Source organism: Brassica napus, chromosome C9 (genome assembly GCF_020379485.1).
Source record: "Brassica napus cultivar Da-Ae chromosome C9, Da-Ae, whole genome shotgun sequence".
Lineage (NCBI taxonomy): Eukaryota > Viridiplantae > Streptophyta > Magnoliopsida > Brassicales > Brassicaceae > Brassica > Brassica napus.
In genome coordinates, this window is record NC_063452.1 from 11,077,389 (window position 1) to 11,095,065 (window position 17,677).

Below are 17,677 nucleotides of genomic sequence, written 5' to 3' on the forward strand. Positions count from 1 at the left end.
GCTCAAGCATACTCTCTTCAGCTGGTTCCAGCTCGTCCTCAGTCTCATCAGCTGGTTTTAGATCAGTATCCTCACCATTAATCCATCCTACTTTGTCTTTTGTTGAAGAATCATCTGGCTCAGCCATGGTCGATGATCCGAGGCGCATCAGTGCGGGTTTACGATTTTTCTTTCGCAGGTTATGCGGGTCGGAATTTTGAGTTTAAAAAATAGAGTCGATCCGCGGGTTGACGGGTCATGCGGGACGGGTTGACCCGCGAACCCAGCCCTAAACCAAATCCATGATATATTGAAATTTGTATATATTTTCTTTCAAGATTTCTTTTTTCTTTTTGCATTTATAAATAAAACTGTTAAAACTTAAATTCAGTATTCCAACGATATTCACAACAATTAATGGTTAACTAACTGGTGACAAAAATCTTGAGTCACAACAACAAAAGAGTTTACAGGATATAAAAGTTCAGACTGACAACAACAACTAACAAGATTTTTACCAAAACAAAAATAACAGTTTATTCAAAACCTTAATTTGTTGTATAATTGGTTCGACTGGTGCGTACATTAGATTTGATCATTATGTTCTCCATTCCAATGGAAACATTACAAAAAAAAGAATGACCAGAGAAAACCTATATAAAATTGAATGAATAAATTAAATTTATATATATTTCAGAGTTTATTTTGGTTCTTGAGAGAAAAACCAGGGAAGGATATGAACCTGAGGACTCCGTTTAGCTACCCTTTGGATGCGTTTTCGGCTTTTCCACTGCAAATCACCAACCGCTGCATCAGTCGCTACTGCCCTCCTTGCCCGTCTATGGTTCAGTGACGGTGTCTTTGGCTCCATTGATCTGTTAAAACATCAATCAAAACAAATGGATTCAGAGAAATGGGAAGACTTCGGCTTCTGATGGTGATTTATAGAGGCTTCAAGAGAGTGGGTTCTTAACACATACATCACAGGTGAACTTAAAAAGTTTGTGGCAATGTGTTTGGATAGCAAAGAAACAAACCTAGGGAGATCAATCTTTGGAGAGGATTCTGCCACTGGACAGCAAGCGGAGCAGACATAAGCCTCAGGCCGCCAATGAAGTTTAACACAATAGGTGTGATACCATTCACCACATTGACTACAAGAAACCATGGATCTCGAGTTGTATGGCTTTAGGCAAACACAGTGTAACATACTTCGAGCTCGTAATGACTGCATCAAATCAACCATAATAATACAAACAGTTTTAGATAGACAGTAAAGGTTGTGTTGTGCTTGTTAACATTCATTTTCTTGCTAACCTGAAGTTCTTCCTCTGCAATGACAGGCAAATTTTCACCCTCCGAGATAAGCTCGAATACTCCTTCCAAGGCAAGAGCACCCGAGTCTGTCACCACCTGCAGACAAAACCAATAGCTCTCGTTAAGCATTCCAAAGTGGTAGTAAGCAATTTACTGAGAAACCGTGTGTACTTTTCTAGCTCGTTTTGCCCACTCTTGTCCAGTGTCATTTAGCTCCACAAGTCTCTTGCCTATGCGATACTCTTCAGGTAATAGTTTCAGTGCTTGTCCCTGTCAAGAGAAGCAAATAACCCAAACTCATCAACCAGATCATTGTGGTGTGGTGTCAAACTATTTATTGAAGCTAGGCATCTCAGTATGCGTAGGAAGTTGATATACTATCAGAACATACCGCTTCTAAGTGCTGCTGAATTTTCTGTAACGAGGGCTTTCCTAGATCTTCTGGTAGCTGCCATTTTTAAGACGAACTTAAGCGATCAGAAAGAGGTACGTAACCACAACTACACAAGTGTCAAAACCAATTAAAAGTCAACGCCCTATTTGTACCTCAGGGGAAGGTGAACTAGAGCCTAACAAGATGGTTTTATAACACCATCCTAGTTTTAAACTTGCCGTTTGAAGTTTGGGAAGTTCTTCCAAATTAAGACCAAGGGACAGACCAGATGTTCTAGCGGAGTCCACTCTGGTTATTAAATCCATAATCTTCGGAAGAATCGTGCTATGCTTGCCATCATCTGTTTTCACAGTGGCCAACAAATCTTCAGTTTCTTGCAAGAGCGGATGATTATCACACTGCCACCTCTCGCAATTAAGCAACAATGTTTCAAGAACCCTTGGCTCTTGAAGTTGAACACTAAGCGATTTAGACTGAGCGACCAGGTCCTGCAAATATTAAAGCATTGAATACTCTATGGTCACATGTTACAGAAAAACAGAAACTAGAATAGGCACAGGAGGCAGACAAACCTTTAATGAAGGAAGTTCAAGCAGAGAACACGGAGATGACGGCATAGAGGAAGCGGCAGATAGAAAAGGCTCAGAGTTCTGAAGCCAAGTTTCAGCCAAAGAAATTGTGTTCTCTATGCCCTTCAGAGAGGGCAAAACAGCATCGATGTTGACAGACATCCTACGAACAACATATTATTGATGAACAAAGGACTTAAGAAATACTAAGCATGCGCTGGGTTAAGAAAACATACCTTACGAGCTCTTTAAGGTCGTACATCTGAGTTTCACTAGCAAGGATACTGCTTGCTCTTTCCTCCCAACACCTCGCCGTTGACAAAGTTCTGGAGATCTCAGCAAATAACTTCTCTTCCTCGATATGTAATCTGGAAATAGAAAGTCTTGGCATGAAACTAAAAAAGAGTGGAATGCATATAACAGATTCTACAATCAAATATCAGTTGACAACGTACGCAACAGCTTCCGAGAGCAGCTGCTCAATGAAATCCAGAGACGTTCTTGCAGCATAAACCTACATCAATATAAAAAGCTGCATCAAAGACATGAACCACAGAAAGAGAACTCGAAACATGAAACCTAACGCTATTTCATAATATAAAACAAATTTCCATGCATTTTACGTCCAATATCAAATGAAACAATGCAAAGAAGTATTACGAATAGTATTCAGAATATCTTGATAATTGCTCGAGACAAATAAGAGATGCAAATTAAAAATAAAAAACAGAGAAAACATTTACCGTTCGCGCTTTTTCTCGACAAGATGCCTTCTTCAGTTCAACCTCAACAAGAGGGAGCCCTTCAACTATTTCAGAAACTTTGATTAGGGTTAAGCTATGATTATGCATTGCAACGCAAAAACAGCTGGGAACCAGATAAGAGACAGCAAAAGAGTGTCTAGGTATAAAAGTAAGACCTTGAATGCCTAAGGATGCTCCATCGTGGAGAAGAGAACTCAGGTCACTGATCAGCTTTTGTTGGTCCTTGCCTTCACGAACATCAACCATTGTATCATTAAAGCGTGAAATCCAAGACAAAGCCTCAACATGGTACTGCCTCAGGATATTCAGCTCAGGAATGTTAATGCTAATAAACCCATCAAATTCATGAAGCAACTCTTCCACATTCTGCGCAGAAAAGAAACGAATGACTTCAGAAAGGTTCGACAAGAGTACTTGTTTTAATGACACTTCAAGATACAGAACAAAAGTACAGCCAACCTTGAGAGATATAGAACCACTCAAAACTTTGCTACATTTATCACGCGCTAATTCTGATTTCTTTAGCAAATCCAGGATCCCTTCCGTTTCTGTAAGTGTCACCTGAAGCTCCAATATCTATTAAGGGAAAAGAACGATTAGAACACATGAACAAGTGACAGAGTTATCATTTTCAGAATAGTGATAAAATAGTCACCTCTGACTTTAGCTTGAAAAGTTCATCCAATTCAATTCCAGGAGCCTTTGAAGCGGCGAGATAGCGTCTCGCCCTTTTAGCTAACATCTGCCGACCCATGAAGAAAACAAATTATCAAATTCAAGAAAGGGAAAGAAGTGAAAGCGAACCTGGTAAATCGAAACCACTAGACTAGGATCATGCTCGTAAACTTTGAAAAATACTAGATTCAATATAGCGTCAGTGAAAGACTTTCGTGGATATGCAGGCATTGAGAAATATTCGGCTTAGTACAATACATCTCATTTTTATTCGATGTGGAATCATATTTAAACCAATATATGCAGTATTCATATACTCCTTTTAATTCACACCCCAGAAATTTCGAGCTAGAGGAAAAAATGACTGGATGTCTGTCTGAACCATGGTTTACCTTTGCGGAAGATATTTTCTTTGACAAGATCTTGTGTTTTCTTAGGGATATTGGTGAACTGGTGACTTCGGAGTGCAATAGCTCCAGCTGGGTGATCTACAAGAAAAAAACAGGTAACACTAATCAGAAACCATAACTTGATTTAGTCAGATTGAATTATCATGTAACAAAAAGCCAAAAAGGCATTTTTCTTATAAACTATGTGGGGAAGCTTTGTAGTGGCATACCGTTGGGCTACTTGACAGAGAACAATCGATTTTCTCAGACAACTTCCTAGCCTCTTCAGCATAGTCCTACACAAAAATGGAAAACCGCTAAGAAATTGATAACATAATGGCAAACAGCGTTAACAATATCATGGGGACATTTCAGGTACATAAGCTAACCTTTAATTTAAGATGACCAGACTGAAAGCAAGGAACGGGGTCAACTCTCAGCAACTCATCGATGAACTCCAAGTGAACTTTCTCTGGATCATTGTTGGCTTTGCCTTCGACTTTTGAAAGACAGTCGTCAACAGCTTCAGCCCATATATTTGCTTTGATCAAACTTTTTGCAACATCCCGTACCTGTGTGACATATATAGAAAAGGTTTTTTTTTCCAGAATCTACCACAAAGAGATGATATATACAAAAGCTTTTCAACAGATACTCAAAACTCACGTGGTCCATTTCTGATCCACCCCAAAGAAACTGTTCTGCTTCCTTCAAAAGAGTGGCATATTCAACACTGGAAAAGACATCGAGGAGAACCGTTGATGCTCGACGAAGCCAATCTTCAGCTGGTCGTGCCTGGCAAACTTGCATCCCCTCCTGCTAGTAAAAGAAAAGACAGCAATAATTAATAAACTGTAATAAGATTCAAGGCCAAAGCAACCACAAAGGTCTAGGTTGAGACCTGTATAGACATACAAAGCGAAGATTCCTAGTTATCTAATACTAGATTTTATCAATCCTTATATCTACGGGGCAAGGATGAAGAATGGCCATGCTCCGCTCATATAAATTCCAATAAGGAGAAAAAAAAATTGTATTGTTATTTGGAAGTAAGTATAAAATTACCTTTTTGTTAGAAGCAGCTGATCGTTTGGTGCCTGAACTTGGCCGTTGTGAACTTTTGGTTTCTTGAGTTTTGCAGTCACCAGACTTTTCAACTTCTTGAACCATTCCATGCAACTCGGCAAGGGTATAACGATATACCAGGCGCAGTTTTGTAGGTTCACATTCACAAAGGTGCTTCCAGTGCTGAATTCAAAATTATAAAAACTTGCATAAAACTGAGAAAAAAGAATCTTGAGATAAATCTGCCAACTGTAACGCACCTTTAAAACCCTCAACAGTTCTATCTATAAAAAAGGCTAGCCAAGTTGATCACTCTCTACAAATTTAGATATAAATATTTACCTCCAAGCATGCAAAAACGGATGGCCTGCAGTTGCAGACGATAGCAGAAAGATGGAGAAACTGCTGGCAGATGATACATGTTGTATCCTACAAATACCGTTATAAAATGTCCACACATCAGAGTATTGTCTTATGAAAGCTAGCATGAACGAGTGGGCAAGCTTAACATCAAAACCAACAGTATCTGATTGCATAAAGAAAAAACCTCTTCGATGCCCACAGAATCAGGGCATTCAGGCAGAAACATAGGAGAAGATCTCAAAATACCACTTTTCCAGAGCTGCTCTCTCCAAGTTTTTTCCTTGCTATATATTCTGAGCAATTCTTTCTTCAAATGTATTGACCCTTTGCCATCGTAGCAGTTTGCCTATATGTAAATACAATTAAAACAATCACGGAGGCTGCACAAACATCCACATTTATTGCTTGAAGCTCGCGTACAAAATATTGTTATCTTCAGTAGCCACTATCCCATTTGATCAAGGGTAGCAACATTTAGTAATTCTAGAACGAAATCATCTTTCGTAAAAGTAAAAGATATAGACCATTAATCAACCAAAAACAACAAACTCATATTGTCTCTTTACCTTAGCTACCACACAGAGAAGCTCTTCATGAGATATGACTGCAGGTTTACGGTACAGTCGATACAGCTCCGCCCCAGAACCACCATAAGGTAGCCAATCGGCAGTGGCAAAGTTGACGGCCTCTGCACAGTTTAAACCTGATAGGACAGCACATGGCAGTTCATCTTAATGTGCATATAATGACATTGGCAACCAAACTCCCTAATGCAATTGATGGGAACACTTTAACACGCAAGTAGTCACGTGACTATTTTAACTTAGATTTAAAGTTAGCGTACCGAAATTGAATCCAGCATGGAAGGATTTTGGAAACGTGATCACAAAGTTTCCAGGCTCCTAGCAGTGAGAACAAGTACATAAATTATGTTGGAATAATTTTAGAAGGAAAGTTATTATTAATCACAAATATCTCCCAAACTTGAACTAGAAATGCTATCAAGCAAATGAACTATATACTTGTATATCAAACCTGTAATACTGTGTAGACTGGGACTTTGTTTTCTTGTAAGACAGTCGGACTCAACATAGTAACCAGTTGAAAGAGCAAATCTGGCTGAGCATCAAAGAGATCAGGTAGGGTTTTTCGCATGACCTACAGAAGAATCACGCAGCACAAGTACCTTAACTTTTCTTTCTGAAAGTAAGCAAATATTGTAGTATGCCAGAAGAAATATATTCCAAAGAAGGAAAAGGAACTTATACTGGGCTATGAATAACTAGCCAGAGATTATTATCATTTGGAGCACACAAATAAAACAAACCTTTTCAAAAGCACTAGCCGCACTGCCTGGAACACCATACCAACATTTTGCTTCTCCCCTGAAACGTAGAATCAAAAAGAAAACAATTAAGAGACTCTTATCATGAGTGAAATGTCTTCTTTATGACAAAATAAGGTATAGAGCAAGGTGTATTTGAGACCTCCACGAACTCAGAAATAACTAAATACTCTATATGCATCAGAATCACGACGAATTACAGTAGAAAAAAAAGGAAGAAGATGAAAAAAAAAAACAGTACAGGCACATACCAGTGATGATAATTCACAGAGTAAAAACAATGGTCTTCAAAATGCCAACAAAAAGAAGAGAAGAGCATTCCAAGATACAGCCAAGGCACTGTAACACCATTGATGTTATGCCGAATGGCCTGAAGCATAGATCCTTTCAACTTAGGCATGTTATTGAGATTCCAAGGGCTGCGGCAATATTCCTCCCAAACATTTGCCTCAACTGATTCTGGTCTTTTGTCGCCTATTCTAGGAAAACCACTCCCATAAACAGAAGTATCCAAGTCATTACCATACATAACTTCAACCTCACCACCTGACCCTTCTACTATTTCCCAAAACTTCTTCTCGATCTGCGTCCTAGACACCGGCCCTGCACCAAACCACTTCCTTTTGGCGCGATCAGCAATCCGCTTAAAGTCTTCAAGTAGCAAGCATTTACCGGGCACAAAGCCAAAAGTGTCTTCATCAGTGTTCAAGCAATCAAGGCAATACCAGTTCCCAGGTGGGATATGGTTCAATGGCGGCGAGAGACAGTATATATGCCAACCTTTATTACAACTATCGCACAAGAGCATCACTTCACCATGTGTGTCACTTTTGCACTGCTCACACGCTTGATCAACCTCTCCCTCGTTTTCCACCTTTGGATTTTTTACGTCAGCTTTTATTTTCCTTCTCTTTGAGCTGGAGAACTCAGAACAACGTCGATTCCTTTTGCAACCCTTTGCCGGATCTGCATTCATCAGACTGTGATATTTCTCAAAATCATGCAAATGCTCTTTATACAACTGACACAGAACATGCTTAGCGCACTTGGAGATCTTTTCACCAGAGCTCATGAACTGATAAACCTCACCCCATTTTTTCCCCTTGACAACCTTATCATAACCCCCAAACCTCTTCACCGCGTTAAACAGCTTACAGAGATCCAAATCATCCCCTTCAAAGACAACTCTCTTCTTCAGCTTCTTACCTAAATGCTCCTCCACAAACCTACTGTACTCCAGCTGAAACGTCTTAGAGTTGCAAGAAGCAGGACGGAACTGCAACCGGTGAATCTCTTGCGTCTTTGTCGGAAACTTGACAGACTCCAAATCCAAACCGAAAGGCGGTTTCCAGCTACTAGGTGGAACGATCTTGCAGATCCCATAAGCCTCTGCCTCAGGCTTGATCTTGTGTATATAATCTAACGGGTCTTTGAATTCATCTTCGGTCGGGTAATAAACAGGTCCAGACGGGACATTGAGAGATCCTCTGAGTTTCTGATCTAAAACCCTTTTCTCTACTGCCTTAGCTCTACCTTTTCCCATTACCAAACACATCCACTATCATAACCTACGAACAAAGTCAATTGATCACAAACCCTAGAGAAATTATCCAAGAACAGTGGGCGTGAATCCAATTCTAGGGTTTTAGCGATTTACCTTGAGAGAGAGAGAAAGAGAGGGCTCGTGAAACTAGTAGAGGAGAGGAAGTGCAAGGAATCTTTCTGACGGATTTGGTTTGTGAAGATTTTGGGAATTTTAATAAAAGTCGTTTCTTTATAAAGCTCACTTGTTTAATTTCCATAATTGGGTTTTCATTGTAACGGATATTACGGAAACGGAGGAGAAGGAAGCCAAACGCTTCTCGGTTCGTCTTTATGGAAAGAGAACTTTGTGTCGGTTTTGTTGTGAACGACTGCATGACGTTTATATTTAAATAAGCTGTACTACGTGTAGTTTCATTTTACTAGCTATAATGACTTTTTTTTTTCTGGGCCCTGAACGTTGGCGGCTTGTAAGGCCCAAACTCGATGATTAAGCGAAATTAGTTTTCCGACAATAAGCTAAAGTTACAAGTTACAAATTCAGAGGTCTTTTTACATACGAAATCTTGTTCTAAATTTTTTAAATGAACCTTTATATTTTATTTACATGCAAGATAGGATAGAAGCAACAAAAGTTTCAAGAAAACAAGGAAAAGTTGTGTGTTTTCAAGGTAAGAAGAAACAAATAAAAACAGTAAAAAAATATCGATATTGCTCGCAGTCTCGCAGGTAAACATGTGATGGTCGGTTAAAAGGCGTTCATACTGTTCAAAAAAATATCGAAGCGTTATGTCGGTGGCAATTATTTTGATAAACCTCAAATTTATCATAATTCATATTTCATACCTCTTTTTTTTGAAAAAAAATCATATTTCATACCTTTTTAGGAGAAAAGGTTAAACTGTTAGCAATATATATTCGACAAAGGAGAAACGTGTGTGCAAATATTAATGCTATAAAAAACTTCATCTACTCTATTAAAAAAGAATTACTAAAAAATATACTATACAAAAGTTATAATAAAATCATTTTATTAATTACTTATTTAACTGTTTACATTAATTAATAAAATACGTAACATTTTCTAAAAATCTTAATAATTCATAAAATCATGATAATAAATTAGTTTTAATTATTAACTTTTAAATATAGCAAAATTTATTGAAAATATGAAAATTCCAAAGTTTTTGATGTTTTTATAAAATAGTACATATATTTATTAATTTAGTATAATTTTTTTAAATAATCTTTCAAACTCGAAAATAATTGTCTAGTTGACCAAACTTTTAGTTTTTGGTTGGTTACTAATGTTAAGGTCACCAACATTATTCTTGTCAGTGCGATATTTTTTGTTGTGAACACATACATTATGTATAATTCATATATGTCGAAATAATGAGCTAGAAATAAATTATATATATTTTTTGATAACAGAAAAATAAATACGTAGAAAGGAAAGAAACTGAAACAAAATAAATGGTTGTTAGTCGTGTATGATAGCAAAAATGAGTTGGTCCTTAAGTTTTATTCGGACCCGTTGGTGAGTTGACTTGGTGAGAAGAGAGGCCTGCTTGCTTTGCTGTTTCTCTCTTACACTTATTAGCCCCAAAACACACAAAAGAAAAATAAAAAAGTTATAATTCTTAAAACTTTCTGGCAAAGTTGTCTGCTTTTGTCTTCCCAAAAAAGGATAGAGAGCTTTCTCTCTTGAGCTAAACACCCACACGAGCGGCTCTCGATTCCTCATTTCAACCTTGTCGCATTTATTCTTCTTCTTCTTCTTCTTCTTCTTCTCTGCTTTACTTCAGTTTTCACCGATCTTTACCCTTTTGGTATCGTTTTGTAAGTTCAAGAACATCGCAATTGGGTTTTGTTTTTTTTTTGCCTGAGCTTTGAATAAATTCAACGCGGTTTTGATCTGGTTTGACTGAAACACTGAAATGGGTTGTGAAATTTCCAAGCTATGTTCGTTCTGTTGCCTTTCAGAGCCACCTGAATCCAATCGTGGACTCACAGCCTTAGGTAACACTTATAGCTTTGATCTATTTATCCTCCCTTTTGTTGTTTTGAACTCGTGGATTTGCTTTTTTTTCTTCTCAGGTGTTGATGATAGGATTGGTGAAGGGAATGATCTGCCTCAGTTTCGTGAGTTCTCCATCGAGACGCTAAGGAACGCTACATCAGGCTTTGCTACAGAGAATATAGTGTCAGAGCATGGAGAGAAAGCTCCCAACGTTGTGTACAAAGGGAAGCTTGATAACCAAAGACGTATTGCCGTCAAGAGGTTTAACAGGAAAGCTTGGCCTGATTCTCGTCAGTTCCTGGTAATGAATGATCTTGGTTGCTTAAAGCTCTTACCTTTATGCAAATCCATGTTCTTGAATCTTTGGTTTCTTTTCTTTTTTTTCAATAGGAGGAAGCTAAAGCTGTTGGGCAGTTAAGGAATTATAGGATGGCGAATCTGCTTGGATGTTGCTATGAAGGTGAAGAGAGACTTCTTGTTGCTGAGTTTATGCCTAATGAAACCTTGGCTAAGCATCTTTTCCACTGTAAGATATTAGCTCCCTTCTTATGCATGGTTACATCAAGCTTGTGTTTTCTCTCAGTATGTAAGACGGAAACTATTGATATGTTTCAGGGGAGTCACAACCGATGAAGTGGGCAATGAGACTAAGAGTAGCTTTACATATTGCTCAAGCTTTGGAATATTGTACCGGCAAAGGGCGTGCACTCTACCATGACCTTAATGCTTATAGAGTTCTCTTTGATGATGTAAGTTAAGATTTTATATTTTGTCCTTTACGATGATACGTGTATGTAATATTCATCATTATTGGGATTAACTTTGGTGTAGGACTCGAATCCAAGGCTTTCTTGCTTTGGTCTGATGAAAAACAGTAGAGATGGTAAGAGTTATAGTACCAATCTGGCTTTCACTCCTCCTGAGTATCTCAGAACAGGTATATATATTTAAAACATTTGCATATATTAGCTTGCTTTATTTGTACTATGGCGGTTTTTTTTTTCTGATTGTGTGATTGTTTCTAAAGGTCGCGTGACACCAGAAAGTGTGATGTACAGTTATGGAACTCTGTTGCTTGATCTTCTTAGTGGAAAACATATTCCTCCTAGCCATGTAAGCCTTCTGGTTAAGAATACCAAATCAATCATTCTCTACCACAATTATTTCTGAATGTCTGTTAGATCTGTTCAAAGAAGAGTGTATCTTTCTAACTAAAACTTCACTTGTTCTCTGTATTTGTAGGCGCTGGACCTCATACGGGACAGGAACATTCAGATGTTGATCGATTCATGTTTGGAGGGTCAATTTTCAAGTGATGACGGGACTGAACTGGTACGGTTAGCTTCTAGATGCTTGCAGTATGAGCCTCGAGAACGGCCTAACCCTAAATCTCTAGTCACTGCAATGATTCCTCTCCAGAAGGACCTTGAGGTACTTTCCTACAAGGCTACAACCACTTCTATATTATCCTTCTCAAGCTCTTGTATCGTCTGGCTGATATGTTTTGTGCATTTAATCATGTAAAAGACTCCTTCACATCAACTGATGGGAATACCAAGCAGTGCCTCAACAACCCCTCTTTCACCACTTGGAGAAGCATGCCTAAGAACTGATCTAACTGCCATACATGAGATTGTTGAGAAACTTGGATATAAAGATGATGAGGGAGCAGCCACAGAGGTTCCTTTCTTAACACCAACCTTGTTTTTAATCATTTTCGTAACTGTCTCACATTGCAAGTCATTGGCAAGACTGTAATCCTTGTTTCTTATTGTAATCTGATTACCTTTTTGTTTTGTGCAAAATGTTCAGCTTTCGTTCCAGATGTGGACCAACCAGATGCAAGACTCGCTGAACTTCAAGAAAAAGGGTGATGTTGCTTTCAGACACAAAGACTTTGCAAATGCTGCCGAATGCTATTCTCAGGTGAATGTTTTGATGTTGTCAGATAAAAGTTAGGGAGCAAATCATAGGCAATTCTATCACAATTTCTGATGCTAATTTTTTTTTGCTTTTGACAGTTTATTGAGGGTGGGACAATGGTTTCTCCAACTGTGTATGCAAGGAGAAGTCTGTGTCACCTGATGAATGATAAGCCCCAAGAGGCATTGAATGATGCAATGCAAGCCCAAGTGATATCTCCTGCTTGGCATATCGCATCTTATCTTCAAGCTGTAGCTCTCTCAGCTCTAGGACAAGAGAACGAAGCTCACGCTGCTCTTAAAGACGGATCAATGCTCGAAAGCAAAAGAAACGCTCTATGATGATGGTGATAACAAAAAAAAAAAAAAAGAAGAGGAAACAGCCCATAGGCTTTGCCGAATATGATCAAAACCCACCATCATCCTCATAAGAGTAGATAGGTGGTTCCCATATCGTGTGCATCCTCATCATTATCATCATTGGTCAGTTTCGTAGTTCCCTTTTTTTCTTTTTTCAAATACTGGACGATGCATTCATTTGGTCTTGTACCGCAAATTGGACTCTTTTTTTTTGTGTTTTCGGTTACTGGCATGAACATTTCCCTATTATACAGAAGAAAAAATTGCATATGTTGAATCTGTGATGGAGATTTGATTATGGGTTGGGAATGGTGTGATTGTGGATTTGCTTTGATGGGTTCCATGTTTTGTAATGTTTTGTAATAAATAAATAACTTGTATGTAAACTTTGTATTTTTGACTTTTGATGATCTTTTGAATTTTGCATATCAGAGCAGAGATGTTCTTGTTTCTGTGCTGACTTTTCTTTCTTGAGATCTGAATACTCCCACAAGCATATATACTTCAATAGTCACCATAAGAAGCTAAATAGTCTTGTGGAATGCTCTACCACTGAGCTATGGACCCTTGGATGCTTAATTGCCATTCTTTCTCTTAATGACAGATTTAATAATCTCAAGCACCATGTAGAATAGCTGTGTGCAGAGGAATCCATGCTCTTGCTTACCTTGAGAGAGATAAAAGGAAAAATTAAAGCCAAAAGTATAGAAAGGAGGGTTGCAATGAAAAGCGAAGTCATAGGTGGATTATCTTAGAGGTGTTCCGTAGCTAAAATCTATAAAAACACATCACACATGTTCTCTTGTTATTTATCTCTAATAGAAAGTATTTGAAAGAATGTACAGAAAAGTTGTTGTTTTTTTTTTAATTTAATAGAGTTACAGAGGCTCCTCTGCTCAGGATATTGTTTCTCCTTTTGCTTTTAGTTGTGCTACTGATTGCATCTACTTTTTTTTTGGTACTACTCTTCAAGATCACTACTCTGAAACCATCAATTGGTATTTGATTGTGTCTTTTAGCACACCCTTTCTATGATTGGCTTAGAATGCAAGTGAAACCAGAGCTTTGTCTTTTTTATATAATTTTTTGAGACAGCTTTTGTCCGTTGCTTTCATTACATTCACAACTACTTGATTCCTATGCTACTTGTCCCTTTAGATCTTGTAGGAGCGTAGCTGAATCTTGACTTATCTATCAAGATTTGCAATTTTAACTTCTCTCTGTAAAAGGTTCATGAACAGTGATAGTTTCCTCAAGAAGTTGCAGTCAGATTATTCATCCTCATTAGCTCTTCCATCATTTTGAAGGAGTGATTGGTAAGTGATCATTGTCTTGACCCATTTCATTATATTCATCTTCTTTATATGTTTGCTGCATTCTTGAATCTCTTCTCTTATGTATTATGACTATCAAAGGCTCCTAGTTTTAGTCATAGAACTGCATTACAATACTGATGCCTTAAATCAAATTTGCTGCAGAAGTTTTGGCCTTGTCTGATGGTAATAGAGTGTTCTTAATTAGTTCTACAAAAGCAGCAAAGATGGCACAGTGTTCTGAAAACGTTATTCCTACTCTACGTGATTTCTTCAACTCCCAAAAGCCAGGGGAAGAGGATGAGTTTATGTTTCATCAGGTCCTCAACTCCTCTTGCAAGACCATTCCACCGAGACCTACAAAACTAGGAAACAAGGCACAAGAGAGACACGGTTTCTTCAATCAGGGAAGAAGCAGAAGAAGAAACATATCAGATGCTGAAAAGTTCTCTGTGGAGCAATATTCTTCTAGTGGTTTCTTTGGGGTACGATTCAACACAAACGGGCGACAACAACAGCAACAACGATCAGCTAAGCCTTTAGGGTCAGATAGAAACATGGAACCGAAATTGCAAAAGTCATTCTCTGCTAGAATGCAACTCCCCTTTATGCAATCTTCAAAGCCAAGCAACAACCAGTCTTCTTCTTCAAGCTGGTTTAGCCGTATCAAGAAAATGTCTAATCCATTTTCAAACCGAAACCCCTTGATACCAAAGTCAGGCGAAATCAAGGTCAGTGGAGCAGAAACACTCTCAAGAAACAAGTCTTCTTCACCTGTTCATCTACATGCACATCTCAGTATTCAATATGAACTTGGGATGCCTGTTTTCACCTTCTCCCTAGACCACCCGGGTGATGTGTATATGGCCAGGACATGGATGGATGATAATGACGACTCTAGGTTCGTCTATTCGTTTCGCTACATTGGTGGTAGAAGCAACAGGAACCACATTGAACAGAGGTCGAATGTTTCAGGTATAGAATCTTCACTTATAGGACAGATGCAAGTTTCAACTCAAATCTCCTTAGAGGCAGAAGAAGAACCATACGAAGATCCTGTGGAATCAACCGTGTCAGAGTTCGTTCTTTTTGACATCGCACGTGCACGGAGAAGTGGTTCCAAGCATGACAGTGTATCTGATGGCTCAAAGCATATTCACAGGCAGAACAGTTTCAGCAGAGGGTTGACTCGTAGTTTCTCAAAACATTCAGAGAATAGTGCATCATCATCATCTGATCCTTGGCCGGCTACAGAGTTACATCCAGGACTAGAGATTGCAGCAATTGTTATTCGAGACTCTTCTTCTTCTAGCAATGAGAGTTTTGAGTACATGAAGAACAGTAAACTCTGTAGACGAGAGATGAAAGTTATAGTTCCAACAGGAAACCATGGTTTGCCTGATGCTGAAAACTCATGTCCGACACCGATACTGCAGAGGTGGAGATCAGGTGGAGGATGTGATTGTAGCGGATGGGACATGGGCTGTCACCTTTTTGTCTTAGAACAACAAGAACTCATCAACAATCTCCACTGTTTGGAACTTTTCACCGAGGTAAGATTTTTTTTTTTAATTCTAGTGGTGACAAAGTGTGATTCAACTTGTTTTTCTTGATCTTGAGATATACAAAAACTATGTTTTAGGGAGAGAAGGAGACCACACCAGCAATGACAATGGCATTCATCAGAGAAGGTCATTACGAGGTAAACTTCCATGCAAAGCTCTCAGCTTTACAAGCGTTCTCTGTATGTGTGGCTGAGCTGCACAGAACCGAATTATCAAGAGGAGAAAGAAGCAACTCTCTGTCTAGATGCAGTTCGCTTAGAGAGCTTATAGACATGGCAACTCCGGTAAACAGAGATATCAATGAAGAAGTCATTTCGTCTTTCATGCCTAATGTCACTTTCTCTCCAATTTCAAGGGTCTAAAAACATATCAGGAAGTAATATCTTCGCCCTCCTTCCTTATGTGCATATATATAGCTACACTATACCTATAATAAAATTATAAAGCCATAATCTGTGATACAAGTGCAGATGGAATTAGTAAAAGTTTAGAACGTTAGCAGCACAAATGTTTGTACTTACTTTGTCCTCTATGACTCAAAGAAGTCGGTTTGTTTCGAATTTTATATTCACTAGTCACCCGTTTCCAACAATATGTATCGCTTTAGAAACTGTTGTTTTTCTATCCAACAATGTAGTCGTTTACCTAAATTGAAACTTAGTCCATGTCAGTTCAGCTTATAGAGTAAGGATATATTGTTTTATGCATACTTGCTTTGAAAACAAATCTGTATTAATAAAATTTAGTACTTTTTTAAATGTGTGAATACTTCTAAAATGATTCGTTCTAATTTGAAATAGAGGAATTGTGAATCTCATATCACTCCAGTGTCTTATATAATGCTGCTGAATTTTAATTAAACTCAGTCTAGTTTTCTTTTTCTTTTTCTTTTTAACATAGTTTTATTAAAAGGTAGAATTGTCGGCTGTAAAATCGTCTGTAATATTTTTCATAGTTGTAATAGCATAATTATCCAGCGTTAAAAAAACATAGTTTTATTAAACTTTAATATTAAAAAGAGTTTCCAAGACACATAACCAATTTTTAATTTACTTATGTAGCTATTATATGACTTGTGAATTTGATTGATTAAAAACAGCGGTGGACCATGGTGTGAAAACAATGTTGACGAAGAAAAAGGCAAATTTTAATTATGTTGGTGTATAAAATGCCAATGCAAAAGGTAATCAGAAGCAAACGAATTTTAAAACCAACTTTTTAAGATTTGATTATGTGTGCAGGAAGTTTCAAGTAACAATTATGATTTCCGGGTATACTTGCACAATTATGATAATTGCACTTGTGCATGGGACCGCACTTGTGCATGGGACCTTTGCAAAAATTAGCACAATTTTTTTTTTTTTTCGGATTAACCTTGGGGTATCTTTCCACGGAAAAGTCCCTATGAATTCTTAATAAAAGGTGCAGTCCACGGATATACTCTTTTTTTGAGTATTCAAATAAACCCTAAAGCATGGACTCATATCTGTGTTAAGTGATCAAGATAATTGTGAATTGCTTTCGTGCAGCAGGTGGACACAATCTTGATTGGTATACTACCCACGAACCAAAAATCCAAACTAACCAAATTTGAAACCAGACCATCATAAATATAAATTCGTAACCGAACCAAAATCGAACTAAAACCCGAATAGGTATCCAAAATTTAGTTTTATCCAAATATTTAAACTATCTGAATAACCCAAAAGAACATAATTACCTAAATATATTTTTAAATAATTATGTGTTTGAAATTAAACAAATACTTGTAAAATTTTGTATAAGGAGAGAGCTGAATTAAAACAAATACATTTTCTATATATGTTAAAGTTCTATAAGAGACAGTTGAATTAAAATAGTTACATTTTTTATTTGACTAACTAATTTAAATTTGATTTAAAAAATCATATACGATATTCTATCCAAAATGTATATTGGTAAAGAAAATGTAGCAAAACAATATTTGATCCAAAAATCAGTTTCTATATAAGCAATAATATAGACATGTTAATAGATCTACCGTTTTGTTTTCAGAACGAGAATGAATTTATAAGATTGTCAATACTCAATACATAAGAAACTTAGATATCAT

General features: G+C 37.6%; 3 protein-coding genes across 7 annotated transcripts; 2 read left to right on the forward strand and 1 right to left on the reverse strand.

Moving 5' to 3' along the window:
* Positions 1-499: 499 nt before the first annotated feature.
* Positions 500-8,670, reverse strand: LOC106390274 (lysine-specific demethylase 5B). 4 transcript variants are annotated; one of them, XM_022695182.2, is made up of 27 exons: positions 8,518-8,670; positions 7,112-8,428; positions 6,843-6,900; positions 6,551-6,673; positions 6,360-6,417; positions 6,082-6,218; positions 5,700-5,861; positions 5,495-5,581; positions 5,153-5,335; positions 4,754-4,903; positions 4,477-4,659; positions 4,318-4,383; positions 4,091-4,186; positions 3,679-3,765; positions 3,483-3,599; positions 3,179-3,389; positions 3,003-3,067; positions 2,715-2,773; positions 2,496-2,627; positions 2,263-2,422; positions 1,843-2,178; positions 1,688-1,744; positions 1,468-1,566; positions 1,297-1,392; positions 1,017-1,207; positions 722-854; positions 500-632 (listed from the first exon to the last, which is right to left on the reverse strand). In XM_022695182.2, exons 2-27 carry the CDS (start codon positions 8,413-8,415, stop codon positions 528-530), a joined length of 4,455 nt encoding a protein of 1,484 aa, XP_022550903.1. In that variant the 5' UTR covers positions 8,416-8,428; positions 8,518-8,670; the 3' UTR covers positions 500-527. The 4 variants fall into 4 exon arrangements, with proteins under 4 accessions (XP_022550903.1, XP_022550902.1, XP_013686152.1 ...); XM_022695181.2 differs by having other exon boundaries at positions 4,754-4,906; XM_013830698.3 differs by having other exon boundaries at positions 500-854.
* A 1,236-nt stretch (positions 8,671-9,906) lies between these two features.
* LOC106390273 (serine/threonine-protein kinase BSK7) lies at positions 9,907-13,133 on the forward strand. Its single transcript, XM_013830696.3, has 10 exons — positions 9,907-10,424; positions 10,503-10,726; positions 10,816-10,951; positions 11,041-11,174; positions 11,257-11,362; positions 11,453-11,538; positions 11,668-11,856; positions 11,953-12,105; positions 12,238-12,351; positions 12,447-13,133. Exons 1-10 carry the CDS (start codon positions 10,343-10,345, stop codon positions 12,687-12,689), a joined length of 1,467 nt encoding a protein of 488 aa, XP_013686150.1. The 5' UTR covers positions 9,907-10,342; the 3' UTR covers positions 12,690-13,133.
* Positions 13,134-13,386: 253 nt separating this feature from the next.
* BNAC09G11280D lies at positions 13,387-16,292 on the forward strand. 2 transcript variants are annotated; one of them, XM_013835308.3, is made up of 3 exons: positions 13,387-14,023; positions 14,186-15,573; positions 15,663-16,292. In XM_013835308.3, exons 2-3 carry the CDS (start codon positions 14,248-14,250, stop codon positions 15,945-15,947), a joined length of 1,611 nt encoding a protein of 536 aa, XP_013690762.1. In that variant the 5' UTR covers positions 13,387-14,023; positions 14,186-14,247; the 3' UTR covers positions 15,948-16,292. The 2 variants fall into 2 exon arrangements, with proteins under 2 accessions (XP_013690762.1, XP_048625917.1); XM_048769960.1 differs by lacking the exon at positions 13,387-14,023 and having other exon boundaries at positions 14,051-15,573.
* The last annotated feature ends 1,385 nt before the right edge of the window (positions 16,293-17,677 follow it).

Excerpts from the sequence above, each read along its gene's own strand:
- LOC106390274 (XM_022695181.2), bottom strand. The coding sequence starts at position 8,415 with ATGTGTTTGGTAATGGGAAAAGGTAGAGCTAAGGCAGTAGAGAAAAGG. Across the intron at positions 6,901-7,111 it reads TCTGTGAATTATCATCACTG|GGGAGAAGCAAAATGTTGGT; the intron begins GTATGTGCCTGT and ends TCTACGTTTCAG. Across the intron at positions 4,660-4,753 it reads GTGGATCAGAAATGGACCAC|GTACGGGATGTTGCAAAAAG; the intron begins GTGAGTTTTGAG and ends TATGTCACACAG.
- LOC106390273 (XM_013830696.3), top strand. The coding sequence starts at position 10,343 with ATGGGTTGTGAAATTTCCAAGCTATGTTCGTTCTGTTGCCTTTCAGAG. Across the intron at positions 11,175-11,256 it reads ATAGAGTTCTCTTTGATGAT|GACTCGAATCCAAGGCTTTC; the intron begins GTAAGTTAAGAT and ends ACTTTGGTGTAG. Across the intron at positions 12,352-12,446 it reads CTGCCGAATGCTATTCTCAG|TTTATTGAGGGTGGGACAAT; the intron begins GTGAATGTTTTG and ends TGCTTTTGACAG.
- BNAC09G11280D (XM_013835308.3), top strand. The coding sequence starts at position 14,248 with ATGGCACAGTGTTCTGAAAACGTTATTCCTACTCTACGTGATTTCTTC. Across the intron at positions 15,574-15,662 it reads GTTTGGAACTTTTCACCGAG|GGAGAGAAGGAGACCACACC; the intron begins GTAAGATTTTTT and ends ACTATGTTTTAG.